The sequence below is a fragment of the Trachemys scripta genome, chromosome 3, assembly GCF_013100865.1.
Source record: "Trachemys scripta elegans isolate TJP31775 chromosome 3, CAS_Tse_1.0, whole genome shotgun sequence".
In the NCBI taxonomy this organism is placed as follows: domain Eukaryota; kingdom Metazoa; phylum Chordata; order Testudines; family Emydidae; genus Trachemys; species Trachemys scripta.
The window spans coordinates 26900956-26920762 of record NC_048300.1 but is presented as its reverse complement, the minus strand read 5'-3'; the positions used below and the strand labels follow the sequence as shown (position 1 = coordinate 26920762).

At 44.4% G+C, this 19807-nt stretch overlaps 1 protein-coding gene across 2 annotated transcripts in view; it reads right to left on the bottom strand.

The window, feature by feature from the left end:
- Window positions 1-14969: 14969 nt before the first annotated feature.
- The window catches only part of PPP1R21 (protein phosphatase 1 regulatory subunit 21), a 79301-nt gene continuing 74463 nt past the window's right edge, over window positions 14970-19807 (bottom strand). Inside the window, exon 22 of one of the 2 annotated variants that reach the window (XM_034764335.1) lies at window positions 14970-15435. In XM_034764335.1, the coding sequence (XP_034620226.1) occupies window positions 15406-15435 (30 nt within the window). In that variant the 3' untranslated portion in view covers window positions 14970-15405. The remainder of the gene's footprint in view (window positions 15436-19807) is intronic. The other variant, XR_004644954.1, reaches the window with a different exon arrangement.

Below are 19807 nucleotides of genomic sequence, written 5' to 3'. Positions count from 1 at the left end.
CATAAGGGAGGAATGAGCTCCCCTTATTGTTGTACTGTCCGTAAGTAGTGATACGCACTTGCCCTGTAGGGTGGATTGAAATTCTTGGCAGGCTAGATGCACCGCTCTGTGTTCTCTGATATTGATATGTAGGGTTAACTCCTCTGGTGTTAACTCTGGTGCCCATGGTCCCTGCATTCTGATGGGTCCCACGTGAGCTCTCCATCCCATGTCCAAAGTGTCGGTGACCAGCATCATCGAAGAGGCTGCCTTGCAAAGGGAACGCCATTGCACATTTTGTCTTGGTCCAGCCACCACTGGTGGAAGTGTTACCACCTTGTCCAGTGGGTGACGTCCTGGAATATATACCGACACCACCCAGGATTGGAAAGGCCGCAGTCTGCACTGCGCATGCTGCACCACATAGGTACAAGTGGTCACGTGCCCCAGGAGCTTCAAGCAGCTCCTTGCTGTGGTGATGGGGAATTCTCTCAGGTCATTTATGATCACTTCAATGGCCCTGAAATGGCTTTCTGGAAGGGAGGCCCTGGCATGGTTTGAGTCGGGGACCGCTGCTATGAATTTTATCCTCTGAATTGGTGATAAAGTTGACTTTTGTTCATTTATCAGGAGCCCCAAGCTCCAGAAAGTGGACTGTACAAGATTCATGTGCCCCTCCACCACGTCTCTGGACTGAATCTTGATCAGCCAGGTACAGGTAAATCTGCACTCTTCGCCTCCTAAGGAAGGCCACCACCACTGCCATGCATTTTGTGAAGACTCATGGAGCTGCTGACAGGCTTAAGGGTAGCACCATGAACTGATAATGTTCATGGCCTACTACGAACCAAAGGTATTTCCTGTGCTCTCGGAAAATGGCTATATGAAAGTACACGTCCTTCAAGTTGAGGGCGGCATACCGGCCCCTGGATCTAGGGAAGGGATAAGTGAGGCTAGGGAGACCACGCAGAACTTCAGCTTCGTCATGACCTTGTTGAGGTTCCACAGGTCTAGGATTGGTCTGAGAGGCCTGTTGGCCTTTGGGATCAGGAAGTAGCGTGAGTAAAACCCTTTGCCTCAACTCCATAGGAACCTCCTCCACAGCTCCCACCTTTAGGAGCAACTGCACCTCCTAGGCCAGAAGTCTCTTGTGAGAAGGATCCCTGAAGAGGGACTGGGAAGGGGAGTGGGGAGGAGGGAAAGAAATTAACTGTAGGGTATATCCCACTTCTACCATGTGGAGCACCCAGCGACCCAAAGTGGTGTTGGTCCAGGCCCAGTAAAACTGGGACAAATGGTCCACAAACGTAGGGGCAAGATCCAGGTTCTCATCTGGTGTGCTGTCGTTGGCCCTACTCACAAAATGTCTGTTTAGAACCCATTGGATGTTTTACGGGCACAGACGTAGAGGTTGATGAGGTGTATGCTGCCTCCTAAAGCCCTTGTTCCTTCGTCGGCCAAAGTCCTATCTTTGCTGGTATTGCAATGAGTAAAACTAGCCCATAGGCTGTGGCTTTTAATGGTTGTGTGCCGGAGTGTGAAAGCCCAATGACGTTAGAGTGCTCCTGGAATCTTTTAGGCTATGAAGCCAGGTATCCATCAGGTCCAAGAGGAGGGAATTTCCCTCAAATGGCACGTCCTGTATTGTTTGCTGGACCTCATGGGACAGACTGGAGGCAAAACCTCCATCTCATCACTACAGCTGTGGCCATGGCATGGGCTGCTGTATCTGCAGCATCCAAGGCCCCCTGGAGAGATGCCTTGGCTACAGCCTCGCCCTCTTCTGCTAGGGCTGCAAACTCGTATCTGGTCTCTGATAGCAAGAATTCCATGAATTTTAGCATGGTGGACCAGGAATTAAAGTCGTACCACCTTAGAAGTGCCTCCTCAACTGGAGGCTTCCCCTGGAGTATACTTTCCTCCCCAACATGTCCAGTTTCCCAGCCTCTTTCACCTTATGTAAGGGTCCTTGCTGCCCTTGTCTTTCCCGGTCGTTCACAGCGGCCATGACCAGGAATCCTGGCAGGGGGTGGGTGTACAAATACTCATACCCCTTCAGGGGCACAAAGTACTTCCTCTCCACCTGCTTTGCTGTAGGGTGGAGGGATGCAGGGGTTTGGCACAAGGTCCTAATGGACTGTAAGATGGCCTCATTCAATGGCAAGGCCACCCTTGCCAGTCCTGAGGGTCTCAATATGTCCGCCAGGGCTGACTCCACTATCTCTTCCACTTGGCTGCCCAGATTCTGTGCCACCCAATGCCAAGAGCTCCTGATGAGCCTTGTAATTGTCCTGCATGGGCAGTATGGCCATACCCGCCTCTGCCTTAGGACAAGAGGACGAGGAGGCTTGGACTGGCACTGGGCCCTGCTCATCCTCCGTTGCTGGTAGTTCCCTCTTGGGGGTATCTTTGGCCTCCTCAACTTCCACCCCCGCAACTGGAGGCGCTCTTGCCTCTGAGGGTGGCGAGTGGGATCACCCTATGTGGGAGCCTTGGAACGGTAGTACCTCCCACGGAGTCCACATTGGCCACTGGAATGGCATCTGCCATTGGGCTGGAGGCCATGCTGGCTGGACTAGCCCTTTAGTCAGAGGTACAGGACACCTAATATCCGCCTGATGCCTGCTACTCCATGAGGTAAATTAATCTGCCAGCGATACGGAGCCCGAGGACCCACTCCTGGGTAACCATGGAGGTGCAGTGCTCATCGGTGCTAGGTAGCGGTGCCACGGTGGAGAGTGGCACCGCAATGGTGATCTGCTCCTGCCCTGTGACTGGCCCATGACCAGTGCCAGGAGGTCGAGTAATGTCATGGGGTCAAGCCCCAAGAGGAGAGTGAGATGGAAGATAAGTGTGCTGCTGTTCGGGAATGGCCCAAAAACCTGTGGGACTGCTGCGGTTTGAACCGCTTTCTCACGTGTAAAGGCCATGATAGTCCTGGTGAGGCCTCAGAATACCAGATTTAAGTAAAGAGTAGGCCATGAGCATAATTTCTAGGGCCCACTTAGAAAGCACCCCCCCCCCCCCAGCAGCACACTTACCTCGCACCACTGTCAGTGCACATGCTCCTAGGGCCCCTCTTAGATCCTGGAAGACTCCTCGCATCCCCTGTGGTGGGTGTGTGGGGGGGTGTTTCCATCACATGTGTGCCTCCTCCCCTGCTGCTGCCCCTCACCCTAGCTTCACTGGGGGTAGGGGATTGGACTGCCCCTTACCCAGTGTGGGGCAGGAACGATGACTGCGGTGGGTAGGGGGGGTGGAAGGGCTGTGCTGGTGAAGAGTCCCACCGGAAAAGGGAAGGGTCCGAGGCGGAAAGGCAGGGTCAGCCTGCCCTGGCACTAGTGGACGGGGGGCGCTTTGGATGCCGGGAGCCAGCAGACGTTCCGGGGCCCAGGGGAGGTGCAGTGGGGAAGCAAGTGGGGACCGGGGGACACTCAGGGGTGGCAGGCGGGGCCAGGGGAGAGACCCGGCCCCAAACATTGGTGGAGCTGGGCCACTGGGCCCTGAATATTCCTGGAGCCCGGGCACCATGGGCCCATATAACTCGCCACCCCATGCCTCTCTGGTTGGCAGCATTGACAAGAAGTGAATTTGGTGTCAGATGTGAGAAAAGAAATTCTGTACCTTTTAAGGGGACATAATATTTTTTGTCAGCTCTCTTACAGGTGGATGGTATGGTGGCTGGGGTTGTCTTAGCTGATTCCATTAGCACATCCTTAATTGAGAGCACTACTTTGGAAATTGCTGCTGTTCGTGATATACCCAGCAGTTCACATTAGGTCTCTGGTACCTTTTCAAGAGGTATTGTTAGTCCATCAGCCACACCTTTAACCAGTTCTTGAAATTCTTTAAAATCACTGGTGGCTATTGGTGGCAGAGGCATTACGGCCTCATCCGGGGAAGAGGAGGAGTTGTTGGAGTTTGGTGTGGTGTCCCACTCTGTACTCTTCTCCTGGTCCTCGACAGTTCCCTCATGGGGTTCTGACGTTACAGTCACCAATGGTGGTGGAGGCGATCTAATTCCCTTCCTACAGCGACTGGGGGGGCCTGCTGTAATGCCTTCTGTAAGAGTCCCAAGGGTCCCAGTAGGGCCATTGTGTAGGAAACGGCATGGGTAGGGCCATCTATGGGTACCCATACCAGGGCAGGACATCCTGTCTATAACATGACCTCGACTACAGAGGTTGGTACTGTAATGTATTTGAGGGTTTTTTTTTTTTTGGGAGGGGGAGGGAGCGTCTCTGCTGCTGTCTGATTGCATACTTCCGGTTCTTAAAATTGTAACTTCAGCATTACAGTGATGCAAGAGTTTGTATTTAAAGCTTAAGGGAGAAGGGATTCTGAATTAGGATTGACATAAATCTGCCCTATGCACACAGTACAATACAAATAATGAGAACTGCCTTGAGCAAATTTCCATTTGGTAGATTCCCTAGTCCCTATTCGACTTTAGTTTACAATGTTCCAAAGACCTTCTTCAGTCCCATCTTTGATTTAAAGGAAGAGATTCTGCTGGAATATGTTTACTTCAAACTTATTTTTAATTTTGTGCCAATTCCTGACACAAAAACTAATTTATTTTATGGATGGATGCAGATCTCTCCCTAGAGAATTTTGTAATCTTAATTCACTGCTGTGCAGCAGCACCAGTGGTAGCAAAAGGGGAAGCTGTAGTACAGACAGGGCCCAGCATGCTTAATACCCTGTCATCTATCTCTAGCAGCGAGAGATTGGAATTCTGGTCATGGTTGTGCTGGCAGGAGTTATAATTAATTTTTGTTATATCCATGGGTGCTGGGATAGTGCTCTCAGTGGGTCAGCTGTAGAGTCTGTTATGTATGAATTGTATTAGAGTTTGTCAAGTTTGCCCAGAGCCTGCAGTGGGTGGTTTTATGTAGTTCATATATAGTTTAAATTATATGAGAAAATTATGCACATACTCCTGTACCAAGGTCGTAAGCAGCATGATCCAGCAGATAGGGCACTGGGCTGAAAGGTAAGAGGCCTAGGTTCTATTTGTGTCTGCCACTGATGTGCTGTAGGACCTTGGGTAAATCACTTCACTTCTCTGCTCCTCACCTTCTCCTCCCATGCTGTGTCTGTTGAGACTGTAAGCACTGCAAGGTAGGTACTTTCCCTTCCTATGTGTTTGTACAGTGCCTTATACAATAGGGCCTCTTATTGCTACTGAAATAAACTAGACAATGTGGCTGTAAAAACACCTGCACCCTGCCTACCCTATAGTTTCCAGCACTAATGCATTACCGCTATGAAGTTCACTAGTATAGAAAAGGTAGAAACTCTTCACTATTTTACTGAACATTTTTCCATTCCCTTTTCTATATAAACCAATGCATTTAATCAGGTTACAAATAAATACTTCAGACTTAGTACAGATTATCTCTGGTTGAGTTCTGCTGTACTAGATGTTTTAACACCAGTCCCATTACCAGCTACAGTGCTGTCTCAATTTGGAGCCATTGGAATTATGAAAGATTTTGAGGAATTAGCAAAAATGAGGGCGGTCTATTAATCGCAGTTAACTCACCTCATTTACTAAACAAAGTTAATCATAATTAATCAGTTTTAATCAGACTATTAAACAATGGAATACCAATTGAAACTTATTAAATATTTTGAATGTTTTTCTACATTTTTATATATTGTATAGTGTTGTAACTGAAACCAAAGTGTATAGTATTTTTGACGACAAATATTTGCACTGCAAAAACGATAAACAAAAGAAATAGTATTTTTCAATTCACCTCATACAAGTACTGTAGTGCAATCGGTTTGTCGTGAAAGTGCAATTTACAAATGGAGATTTTTTTTGTTACATAACTGCACTCAAAAACAAAACAATTTAAAACTTTAGAGCCTACAAGTCCACTCAGTCCTACTTCTTGTTCAGCCAACCGCTAAGAAACAAGTGTGTGTACATTTACAGGCGATAAGAAGAGGGCAGCATTATCTACAATGTCACCAGAAAGTTAGAACTGGCATTTGCATGGCACATTTGTAGCCAGAACTGCAAAGTATTTATGTACCAGATATGCTAAACATTTGTATGCCCCTTCATGCTTTTATTTCATGTTATAGCAGTCTTGGATGATGACTAGCACATGTTCCTTTTAAGAACACTTTCACTGCAGATTTCACAAAACGCAAAGAAAAGTACCAATGTGAGATTTTTAAAGACAGCTACAGTACTCAACCTCACGTTTAAGAATCTGAAGTGCATTCCAAAATCTGAGAGGGACGAGGTGTGGAGCATGCTTTCAGAACTCTTAAAAGAGCAACACTCCAATGCAGAAACTACAGAACCCAAACCACCAAAAAGAAAATCAACCTTCTGCTGGTGGCATCTGACTCAGATGATGAAAATGAACATGCGTCGGTCTGTACGGCTTTGGATTGTTATCAAGCAGAACCCGTCATCAGCATGGACGCATGTCCCCTGGCATGGTGATTGAAGCACAAAGGGACATATGAATCTTTAGTGCTACTGGCACGTAAATATTTTGCGAAGCCGGCTACAACAGTGCTACGAGAATGCCTGTTCTCACTTTCAGGTGACCTTGTAAACAAGAAGTAGGACTGAGTGGACTTGCAGACTCTAAAATTCCACATTGTTTAAGTTTTTAATGCAGTTCTTTTGTACATAATTCTATATTTGAAAGTTCAACTTTCATGATAAAGTGAGTACTGTACACTTTTTACTGTGTTGTAATTGAAATCAAAATATTTGAAAATGTAGAAAACATCCAAAACATTTAAATAAATGTTATGATTTTTTTTAAATCATGCGACTAGGTTATTTTTAATTACGAGACAGCAAAAAAATATATTATAAACTCAAGTTAGGTAATAGGTTTAAGGTTTATACTTTGATTTAAATCAAGTAGTCAGATGGCATGCAATTATTTTATTTGAGGACTGGTGAACATACCTCACCATAGCGTCTGATGATTTAAGACAGTCTCTGCCTCAAAAAAAAAGCTTAAAATTTAATCTTGCAGGCAGGTAATCCTCTCTGAGTCTACTGCTCTAAGTTTTTAAACTGTTTTAAAATAGCCAAGATATTTAATCATTATTTGGAACTTTAATGATACAAACTTCACTCAGGTAATTAAAAAAAAAATCATGAGGGAGTAATTTCTTTAAAAAAAAATAGGATGTTATCTTTTAAGTAAATGCTGGACTATAGCCACTCAACTGGAAAATATTTGCATTGAAAGCATGAAATAGTGACTGTATTTGCTGTTTTCTAAATGCAAGTACATGAAGCATTTCAGAACTGTCCCAAAACACTAGAACAGTGCTCTTAACACAAAAACAATCTCTTGCAAACTTGTAGTACTTTTAAAGCACAAAACCAGTCTCTTGCAACATACCATTATGTTAAGTGCACATCTGTCAAGACCTGACATGGCCAGTTTTAGATTTCTGTGATTTCAATTAACTATAAACACACTTATATGTAAGGCAGGACTTGTATTGTATACCCCTAACTAAATCTTGGGTACTTTGGGGCAGGAGGCGGCCTGGGGCACTGCGGGTGCTCTGGGAGGGGGCCTGCCCAGAGGCACCGCAGATGTCTGGGGGGATGGCGACACAGCCCAGGAGCCCCATGCTGCTGGGGGCTGCACATGGTCTGGGACTCCCACTGCTGCTGGGGAGAGGGGGTGTGGTGGCAGCCCGAGACTGCCGCTGCTGTTGCGGAGGGCAGGAGGGCATGGCCACCCAAGACTTCTGCTGCTCCGGGGTGGGACACGGTGGCCAGAGACTGCCCCAGGAGCAGCTGGTACAGGGGTTGCCCAAGCTGCTAGGGCGGTCCCTGAGCCAGCTGCACTGACCACTGCAGAAGTCACGGAGGTCCCAGAAAGTCACAGAAGCAGTGTCTTCTATGACAAACTCGCAGCCTTACTTGTATGTAATACACTGTGTAATGCATATTAGGAGGCTCTGAGGACACTATGAATCACAATCCATTCAAATCAGGCAATATCCTAAATCTGAATAAGTACAGTATATCACACAACAGAACATTTAGTACTGATGGAACCAAAAACATTTTCTATTGGTACTAAATGAGTATTAGGGAAGAAGGATTTTTTTAAAAGCCTATCTTAAACTATAAAGTGCTCCCAGGACTTATCTTACTGATTGTAAATTGATAGTCTGGCAGTAGATTTTATTTAACTTTGAATAGTTGGGAACTGCATTCACCTTTTCTGAACATTAATAATGGCTCGAAAACAGTGGTCCCCAAACTGTGGGGCACGCCACCCAGCCCCACTCTGCCCCTAGCTCCACTCCAGCCCCACCTCCAGCCTGGGCCTGGCCTCAGCCCCCACTTCCCACCGTGGCTGTGCTCCCGGCGCTAGCCCTGCTCCTGACCACTGTTCTTGGGGGTGGGGTGGGACAGGACAGATTCCATTACAGTTAAGGGCCGTGCGATGGGACCACTGCTCTGAAATAAATTAACATGAAAACTATTTCTGTTCCCTAATAATTTCTTTCCCAATACTATGCACAGACTGACTGTGCTTTATGTTCGCCCAATAATTTTCCAGAAGTATACCAGGATTTTAAACCCTCTGCTGCAAGTCTGTTTCAAAGACGGAGATTTCCTTCAACCATGTATTAGCATAGCACTGTGGAAATACAAGTTAGACAGTTATTTTACTTTTTGAAGTCCGCTGTTTGAGATGTTCAAATGGTGAGTGAGGGCTGGTAAATACGGCTGCATGTGTTAGCTGCACAGAATAAAAGATCTGAACTATACTATCTCCACTGGTTACCCACAGCTTCTCAATCCCAAATTCAATCAATACTTGGCTTTGTCTCCATGTAGTCACCAGAAGCAGTACACAGTACATTTCAAAACATCGAGACAACTGCTAGCATTTCCTGCTTTATTGTAATCAATTCTCAAACACAGTACTCCTTGCTCTGCTTTATGGCTCTATTACACCTCCCAGAACTTTACATCTGGCTTACATAACCTCTTTATCATATCAAATCCCAGCCCTGGACCTGGTCCTTGGAATACCACTTCCCAGAACGTTTTTGCTATTCTTATATTGTGGAGCCTAGCTCACTCATGACTCTGTTGCCAGTTTATGGCAGTCTGGGAATCATGTAGAATATTTTCCTGAAAATATGCAAGGCTTGAGTGCTCAAAATTTGCCTGCCCATCTTAAAAAATTTCTTCAGAAGGTTATTTTCCTTCTTAGAGTTTGTCTGCACTGAAGCTTAAGTGCTACAATCTCATTCATAGTTCCATTCTACTATCTAGTTATTCCTTTGTGCAATACTCAGACCACTCCTGGTTTTGATTGTATGCTTAGCATTTAATTCACTCAACCAAATTCCTTTGTCAGGCTGCATATTAATAGAGTTGGAGGCAGCCCGATAGAATAAAGACAATAGTTTTCTTAAGAGGCAGCGTCAGGGCTTCCTATAATCAAAGTCAAGACATTACCTGGTATGTGGGGAGACTTGTATCTTAGCTTTGCCATGATTTTAAGGGTTTGAGGGAATGGGATATATGATGCAGCTCTATTGCTTCTCAGAAAAACATCTTCCAGAACATAACTAACCAGGTAACCATACCATTTCAGCTTGTATAATGGAGTGTTACTGCATACAAACCTAAAATTTATGGAGCAGAGATGATCCAAACCCCCAATCTCATATCTCAACACTGCCACAGCTTGAGATGTTCAAAATACAGAGCTGATTTTTGCAGCTTAGGCCCATTACTAATGAAATATAACTGCTGTGTAAGCTCCTACTTGAACAGTATCAGCAATGGAATGGATTTCTTTCCAAAAAAGTAAAAAAATCATGCACCAAAATTATTACCTCCCTCAACTCCTTGCTTTATGAAAATGAACAGACTGAAGACTCCTTTCCAACAGAATAGGAGTCAAAACGTCATTGAAATCTTGTCAGAAGGAGATGATTTTTTAAAGACACTTCATCTCTCCCCAGCTCTTCTTGCAGTTAAATGTTCACCAGCATGAATACACACATTAAATACACCCCAACCCCTTATCCCTTCCCCACACCATGGGATGAGCTTGTAGCATATCTGGCAGGATAATAAATCCAAGCTCTGACAGATTGACAGGAGCAGCGTTCCAATGTTAAGGAACCGTGATAGAAAGATCATGCCAGCAGCTCCCTCCTATTGAGAGAAAGAGAGGCAATTTCAGTCCAAGCACCTCAAGAGACAGCTAATACACTATGGCACAGAAGGCTGGCTCTCAGGTAACTAGGTCCCAAACCACTGGAAGACAGCAAAGATCCTGGATAGATAAAAGACTTACCTTTTGTAACTGTTGTTCTTTGAGATGTGTTGCTCATTTCCATTCCATTGTAGGCAGGGGTGAAAGTAACTTAAAGGACTTACTGGTACGCTGGAGTCCTGAGCGGGGGCATGGCCTCAATTGGAAGAGCTGTGGCTGGGAGCCCCAGGGCCTTTAAAATCACCCCAGAGCTACCAAGATCAGGGGCGAATTAAAGGGCATGGGCCCATGGGCATGGGCATGTTGCTGTTCTCCTGGGCTCCTCTGGTAGTGAGTCTGCAATCTTGACCATGGACTGTCAAATGTTAAAGTCATAACAGCCAAGTAGGGCCTGATGGTTGGCCACTCTTAACTGGAGGTTTGCCATAGAATACATTTTTCTGACAAAGAGATCGAGCCTCTTCGCCTCCTTATTCTTAGGGGTCAATCCCTGCTGGCCCTGTCTATTGTGCAAATTGGTCGCTGATACCACCAATGAGCTTGGAGCAGGGGTGTATATAGGTATTCAAATCCGTTAGCAGGGACAAAATACTTCCTCTCCGCCTACTTGGAGATGGGGGGGAGGGAGTTTGCCACAAGGCATTGATCAGCTTTACACTCCCTCATGGACTGGCAATGCCACCTTGGAGGGGGCTTTCTGCTTAAAACATCAACCATGGAGTGTGAGGGTTCTGCTAACTCCTCAGCCACCAACTGCAGGTTAGATGCCACCCTCTTTAGAAGCTCCTGGTGAGCCTTTACATTGTCCTGGGGAACTGTGTGGGATGGTCCCGCTATTGCCTCATCAGGCGAAGAGGATGAGGAAGCGAGAAACGGCGCATCTGCCAACTTCATAGCCTCCACCAGGGGAGCCTCAGCTGAGGCTGGCTGACCCTAGGGGCCTTGCTCTGACTCTGCTTCCGAGACCGGGGGCAGGGGGGAGACTATTGCCGACTGTTTCTCAGATGCCCCTGAGAGTGATCGGTGCCCCTGTGACAGTTGGGGAAACCCCCGGGACTCCATAGCTGCCAGAGACGCAACCATTGGCCCTGGTACCATGCAACCACTGGTAGTCCCAATGGGAATGTCAATGCCTCTGGTGGATGGCCTTGGCCTGCAGGCAGATCTTCCTCCTCACTCTCTGAGCCGGAGGAGGAAGAGACTCGTCTGGGGGACCAGGCTGGTACCAAAGCTGCCTATCTACCCCATTCCCATCACCCCTTTTTCTCCAGGGGTCTCCACCTGTGACCTGTACACCTGTGACAGAAGACTGCTCTCAGTGCCGCACCTCCCGGGACCAACAGCAGTGTTCAGTGGATCGGCGGCGGTATCCTAGCAATCGACGCCATATGGTTTGAGAGTGGTGCCGCTCTGTGGACCAGGAGCGAATCGAAGTCTTAGCTCAGGAGAACATCAACATGCCCATGGGGATCCATAGGGGCAAACTGGAAACCGGCATCTTTACCCTCTAGAGTGGTACCCCAAATTTGGAGATAGACTCGAACGCTCCGGGGACTGGTGATGCGCCTCCACAGGTCTGCACCAGACAGCTGGCAATCGGCACTGGGATTCTGGGGAACGCTGCCTAGAATGTGGAGAACAACGCCAGACACTCTGATAGGTAAGCCAACCTGTATCTGGGATCTGGCGGCACTGCTCAGGCGAGTGGTGGTAGGACATCCCCTGCGTCGGGGAGTGGTGCCTCACCGATGGAGGCTGCTGGAAAGGTCCCAGGGCAGGATTACCCCTCGAATGGGGCACCTCGCTAGCCAGCATGGGGGACAACACAAGGGACAATATGTCCTTAGCAGCCTGAAAGGCCTCTGGTGTGGATTGCACCGCTAGGTGCCACGTGCCTCTGCCGCTTCCTGGGCAGATGTTGAAGGGGGCTCGACAGCTCAACGGGTGCTGGAGCCTGGCCTCTATCCGGAGGGGAGGAGCTGCCCCATGTGGGTCTTTGCTCTCCTCTGGCTCTCTCCTTCTCTTTACGGGACATAGGATAATGCCCTCTTCCGGCCTTTCTTTGGTTTTTAGCCGGTACCAGGGATGGGGATCGGTGCCAGTCAGAGGCCAGTGCCGGCAGCGTGCAGAGCACTGATGTCTCGGTGCTTGGAGCAGAGTCTGATCTAGCCAGCTCTGAGGCCAGCGTGAGGGTCAACTCCACAAGGAATGCTCTAAGTTGAATGCCCCGCTCCTTTATGGTTTGTGGCTTGAAACTTTTACAAATGTGAGACTTATTGATCACATGGGTCTCCCTCAAACACTTCAGACAGCTTTGATAGGGATCACTGACTGGCATACGTTTTTTGCAGCGTCACAAGGCTTGAAGCCCAGGGATTGGGGCATGCCCCATCCCTAGGCTAAGTCCCATAGGGGACTAAGTATTTCTAACTTATGCACTAAGGGAACTAATAAACTATACAAAACTTTCTAAGAACGACATACAGAGAATCACAACTAGACAGTTGAGAAGGAAAGGTTGCCAAGGCAAGGAGACATTCCAGCACCATCACTGGCAGTAAGAAGGAACTAAGGGAGGGAAGAGCCGGCGGAAAAACTTCCAGCACCGATGCACGTGGCAAGCACACACTCTATAATGCAATGGACACGAGCAAGCACTCAAAGAAGAATGGACGTGCTCCTGGCATGAAACTCTGCTTATTGCACTGGCTGTCACCTCCAGCATTAACTTCAGTTTCAAAGTTGTCACCCCAGAGAGTGTATTACAGCAATTAAATAGAGGTGACAAAAATATGCCTTTGTCACTCAGATTATTTGATCACAAATAAAAAGTTTGGGTGGCTTTTAGGCAGTTTTTTATTAACCTTAATCTTCAATGCACCTTTTGATTAAACTTTCCAAAAACATCACCTTCTGGCAGAGATTAAGCTTAGGAAAGTTCAAAGGATCTTTTCACAAAGTTTTAAGAAAGTAGAAAGGATGTTTGAGTGCGACTACATGTGCAACCTCCGTTAAACACGTAAGTGATAGTAAACACTATAAAACGTAAATTTAATAATTTGATTTGGAGATGCAAAACAGGGGAACTAAGGTGTGTCTCACTGCAAGACAGAAGCCTCCTGCACAGGTCACTTCAAGGGAGGAGAAGAGAAGCATAAGTTGACTCACAGTTCTACTCTGTTTACAACATAAAAGGAGGAACAATTCAGAGCCAAGACAACATTGTATTTTTAGAAGTAATCTTGATGGAACATAGCTCTTCCTATGTGCTTGTCCCTGAGGACTTTGCTATACTTAAAACAGCTGCTGGTAAGAGGCAGTACACAGTCTAGACAGGTACACTCAAAAAAGGCACCTCAGCAATATTAAATTTGTGACTTGGATTTTTTTTATTATGGACTCAATACACATTGACTTGGCTAACATTACAGAGTAAATCTTGCATTTAGGACAGATAAGTGCCATATTATCCATTATGGAATAGAAGTTCAATGTAAAACATTTAGCAACACTGATTTTTGTCAGACACTATGCTGTGGAAACCTATGGTTAGAGCTGGTCGGGAATTTGACAATGTTTTTTCACTGGGAAATGCCAATTCATCAAAACAGTTCATTGCTATTCTGGGTTTTGAGGTCTCAATCTTTCCTGTTCCACTTGGCATAAATAAATATTCATTAGAGCAGGTACTTGAACCTGATTCTCCCACTTGCCAAGTGGGAGCCATAATCACTGAGCTAGAGAGTCAGTGTCACTTTCTCTGGCCCAATGTTTATTCAAAGTGGAAAAGCTCCAACAGGAGAGAGTTCAACCACATTCTAAAATAGCCAACTGCATGGTGGGTTGGGAACTCATCTGGGATGTGGGAGACCCAGGTCCAAATCCTTGCTGTGCCTGATTTGGAGCAGAAACTTGAAGCCAGGTCTTCCCCTGCTCACATGAATGCACTAATAACCGGGTTGTTCTAGGGTGTGGCTGGCCTCTCATTTATCAAAAGATCTCAGCTTTGTCTCAATGCTAACTCATGAAAACAGTTAAGGGATGGGAAAATCGTTTCATGCCCACCTCTATCTGTGGTATTAGACTGTGCTGAAAATCTTATGAGAGAGAGATTTACAGGCTTCCTAAATAAATTATAATTACGAGTAAACAATAAAAACAGATTTTTTTTAAAAGTCAGTCCATTAGGGAAACTTCATAATACCATAAAATGTTTTAACTGCTTTACAAATTCAGTGTTTACGTCATCTATGAATTCATAACTTCTAGAGAGTAGTAGATCAGCCTACCCTGTGTGCTGTTACACTTCTGAGACACAGGACTTTACAAAAAATATCTTTGTTCCTTTTCAACATTTTATGCTCACTTTTTGCTCTAGATTTTATGAGCAAATTTTTATACCAGCACATTTTAAAATGCAAACAAAATTCCTCAACAAGTCTTTAATGCAATTTCATGAGCATTTCTTGATTGAGCTACTTGTCCTCTTGAGTTCAAAACCGAAGCCCCCACGTACGAGAAACTGACGTTTCCAATATTGCATATACCCCAAACAAGACTGAGCCAGTTCACTTTAAGTTTGAATTTATTGACATCAGGTTCCCTAAACAACCATCCCAACTAATTCAGAAGATCTGAGAGCAGGAGGAAACAATAAATGTACACAAAAATGCACAGCTTGCATGGCCAAAAACGTTACATTTTCAAATGAATCTGGAGACACTTTTTTTTTTTTTTTTTTTTTTTTAAATGAACAGCAAAGAATGGAATGTATGAATGTTGACAGTTTAAACATTTTATCCAGAAACACACTATCGCACGGATACCAAGTTTAACCCATACTTGAATTTGAAAATATACATAATCTTAATTAGATTACATTAAAATCTAATTTCAAAAAGTGTACAGTAAAAACAACCTAAGGGAATTCCGATGCAAGTTAACCATGAGTGAAAATTGTTTGTTTTAACTGCCAACATTAAATTCTGTCTGTTTTACTGATTACAAGTTCTAAATGTGTCAAATTCATATACAGCACCAAATGAATTACTAGGCCAAACCCACCTCTGTTTCCTTTTAAGAACTAGCCAAGAGGGTGACATTGAATTTTCAGCATCTGCAATTCTGTGTAGCAGTAGCAACATCTGAAAGACAGTTGATTGGCCGTAAACTATCGACTTTTGTTCTTTCTGGAATTTCCCTGTAGTGAAAAATAAACAATGCACGGAAGAACATAATTCATATGAAAATAACTTGTACGAACCACAAACAGGAACAAATCTGATGTCTATACAGAGAAAACATTACAAAAGAAAATGCAGCGTAGGAGAAAAAAAGTCATTAAATTTCCAAGTAAGAAAGAAGAAAAGAAAGCTTCTGTATTTAAAATCTTGTGTCTACTCTATAAATTCCCATTACACTTGTTATAACTGAGGGAAGAAAGGATTACAGCTTTCATAGTCATCAAAACCACAAATATTTTATTCTAATTAAAAACTAGAAGAAAGGCACTGGAATTCTGTCCACGTTCTCAGGATTACACCATCATTCAAATGCTGTGAAGGCAAGTGAGATTTTATCAGTAAATGGTACTTGTTTCTAATAAAATCCTTACAGGATAATTGCCCAAAGGAATAAATACTGGGAATTATTTTGCATCATTTTTTCTTAAGAAAACAGTGACTGTATCATATTTTAGCTTGTTTTAAACAGGATAATAACAGCACAGTCTGGAGAAGAGTTCTAAATTTATCATTTTCCATCAATAGGATGTCAGTAATTCAAAAATGCATGTCTATTTGCAGGAGTTCATCGTTTAATTGTTTTAAGCAGAACTGGTTAAATGTTGGCAGTGTTTGATACTTTGTTATTTTTTGCTGTTTTGACTTGGAAACAAAACCCTCCCCAAATTTGAAACTTTCACTTTGTCATGCTTCCATATTTAAAAGGGCCTCATTTTAAGTGAAATTGTGAAGTTACTGCTTGAGTACCTAAGGTTATGGGGGGAGAGGGAGGGTTTTCTTTACTTTTCACAAGTTTCAGACATTGTTATTTTGATAAGCAACTTACACCATTTATGCAGTGATTATTTTCCAGAGGGATTTTTTAACATTATAATATGGCACAAATAGTCTCCACCCCAGAGAGACAACCAAAAGGGCATCCTTGCGATTCGGTATTATGATTTCAGATCCTGATAAAGTAACATTGTTAAAGGGACACTATTGTTACAATCAGGGCCGGCTCCAGGGTTTTTGCCACCCCAAGCAGCGCCCCCAAAAAAAAAAAAAAAGCCACAATTGCGATCAGCTCTACCGCTGCCGCTTCAGTCTTCGGCGGCAATTCGGCGGCAGGTCCTTCGCTCTGAGAGGGACCCACCACCGAATTGCCACCGAAGAGCCGGACGTGCCGCCTCTCTCCGTTGGCCACCCCAAGCACCTGCTTGCTGGGCTGGTACCTAGATCCGGCCCTGGTTACAATTTATATTTATAACAGATTTACCTGTATTAATAGTGAGATCTTGGATAAATTAAAATAGCTTAAGTCCATTTTAGATCTGTTTTGTACTTTTTGCTCAGCAGACTAGTTAATTTTATTTTTGTTTTAGATTGAAACTAATTACATTTCACTTTCTGGTATTTAGACTACAGACCGGTCAGCCTCACCTCAGTCCCTGGAAAAATCATGGAGCAGGTCCCCAAGGAATCCATTTTGAAGCACTTGGCGGAGAGGAAGGTAATCAGAAACAGTCTACATGGATTCACCAAGGGCAAGTCATGCCTGACTAACCTGATTTTCTCCTATGATAACTGGCTCTGTGAATATGGGGAAAGCAGTGGACATGCTATACCTTGACTTTAGCAAAGCTTTTGATAAGTCTCCCACAGTATTCTTGCCAGCAAGTTAAAGTAGTATGGATTGGATGAATGGACTATAAGCTGGATCGAAAGTTGGCTAGCTCATCGGGCTCTATGGGCAGTGATCAATGGCTCGATGTCTACTTGCCAGCCAGTATCATGAGGAGTACCCCAGGGGTCGGTCCTAGGGCCAGTTTTGTTCAACATCGTCATTAATGACACTGGTCTACAATTTTTGAGAAGTTGTCTGCTTCAGAGATAAAATGTGCTATTTATTATGTATTTTGATGTGCTGAATTCAAATATGACAAAACAACTGATAGACATAAAATGTAACTTAAATATCTTAGAAACAGTAGTCAATGTATATTGTGTAGAGAGAGTTTTAATCATAAATTGTAAACCTAGGTCTTTCCATGTGTTTATGGTTGCTTTACATGATAATATTTCACCTGTCCTGTTTATGTAACACTTTAAAAATCAGCAAAAGGGTTATATAAATAAAATTTATTATGAAACAAAAGGTAAACTATTATGTACATAGTTTAGTCCTATTCAGTGTCTACTCAGCGCTTCTTGGCTTGTCTCTTGTTTTCATTAAATGGAGCATCTCTTGTCACTGTCCAGCAATAGTCTACAAGTATTGATGGGCTCCATTTGCCCTGATAGCGTTTCTCCATTGTTGCAATGTCCTGGTGAAATCGCTCGCCGTGCTCGTCGCTCACTGCTCTGCAGTTCGGTGGAAAAAAATCTAGATGAGAGTGCAAAAAAATGTATCTTTAGTGACATGTTGCAACCAAGGCTTTTGTATGCCTTGAGGAGGTTTTCCACCAACAACCTGTAGTTGTCTGCCTTGTTGTTTCCGAGAAAATTTATTGCCACTAAGTGGAAGGCTTTCCATGCCGTCTTTTCCTTGCCACGCAGTGCATGGTCAAATGCATCACCTTGAAGAAGTTCACGAATCTGAGGACCAACAAAGACACCTTCCTTTATCTTAGCTTGACTTAACCTTGGAAATTTTCCACGGAGGTACTTGAAAGCTGCTTGTGTTTTGTCAATGGCCTTGACAAAGTTCTTCATCAGACCCAGCTTGATGTGTAAGGGTGGTAACAAAATCTTCCTTGATTCAACAAGTGGTGGATGCTGAATACTTTTCCTCCCAGGCTCCAATGGCTGTCGGAGTGGCCAATCTTTCTTGATGTAGTGGGAATCTCTTGCACGACTATCCCATTCGCAGAGAAAACAGCAGTACTTTGTGTATCCAGTCTGCAGACCAAGCAAGAGAGCAGCAACCTTCAAATCGCCACAAAGCTGCCACTGATGTAAAGTTGTTTCATGTTGTCATAGGTTTCCTTCATATGGACTGCATGACCAACTGGAATTGATGGCAAAACATTGCCATTATGCAGTAAAACAGCTTTAAGACTCGTCTTCGATGAATCAATGAACAGTCTCCACTCATCTGGATTGTGAATGATGTTGAGGGCTGCCATCACACCATCGATGTTGTTGCAGGCTACAAGATCACCTTCCAGGAAGAAGAATGGGACAAGATCCTTTTGACGGTCACGGAACATAGAAACCCTAACATCACCACTGCTGTAGTCTGGAGCCCAACAGCTCTCCTTAATCTTGGGTAGTTCCAAATCCCTGACAAGGTCATTCAGTTCACCTTGTGTTATGAGATCTGGTTCAGAGGAGGAGAATGGGAGAAAATGTGAGAGTCCTGTGACATTGATGGTTCAGGACCAGAAGTTTCATCCTCTTCCTCGTCTGACTCAAGTGAGAATGATTCTGGTGCATCAGGAACCGGCAGTCCTTCTCCGTGGGGTACTGGGCATATAGCTGATGGAATGTTTGGATAATGCACAGTCCATTTTTTCTTCTTTGACATACACCTTTCCCAACTGGAGGCACCATGCAGAAGTAACAATTGCTGGTATGATCTGTTGGCTCTCTCCAAATCATTGGCACTGCAAAAAAGCATAGATTTCCTTTTCCTGTTCAACCACTGGGGAAGATTTGTTGCACAAGTGTTGTAGCATATGTGTGGGGCCCACCTCTTGTCCTGATCTCCAATTTTGCAGCCAAAATAAAGGGGATAGGCTTTCTTAACCATAGTGGTTATACTGCGCTTTTGTGATGCAAAAGTCACTTCACCACAAACATAGCAGAAGTTATCTGCATTGTTCACACAAGTACGAGGCATCTCTGCTCACTTTGGCTAAACAGAAATGTGTCCCTTTGCAAAATCAAACACTGACAAATAAGAGAGCATGACACTGTATGATTTCTAGAGCTGATATAGGACAATTTGTTCAGCAGAGTGATGTAAGCTTCGTTATGATTGCATCATCCATGACTTCTAGGAATAACATGATGCAATTCATATCATGTAAAATGCAATACCAGCTTCAGATTGCATCATTCATTGTTTTGCCTAAAAAGCAAGTACTGTCCAAACCCAGTCATAGATTTATTCATAGATCCAGTCAAAGATGTATTTTAGTCATTTCTAGTTTAAATTGAGATCCTTTCCCTTTATAACTCACTTATCCTCCGCCATTTCCAAGTCAAGGGTCGTATATATTGACCCAATAGCATATCTTGAAAACTAGAGCCAACCAACAATTTTAAGCATCATTTTCGTTCAGTGACCCAGAATTAGTAAAGTTTGACCACATTTATTTCAGAAGCATTTTGGCTGTAGAGCAG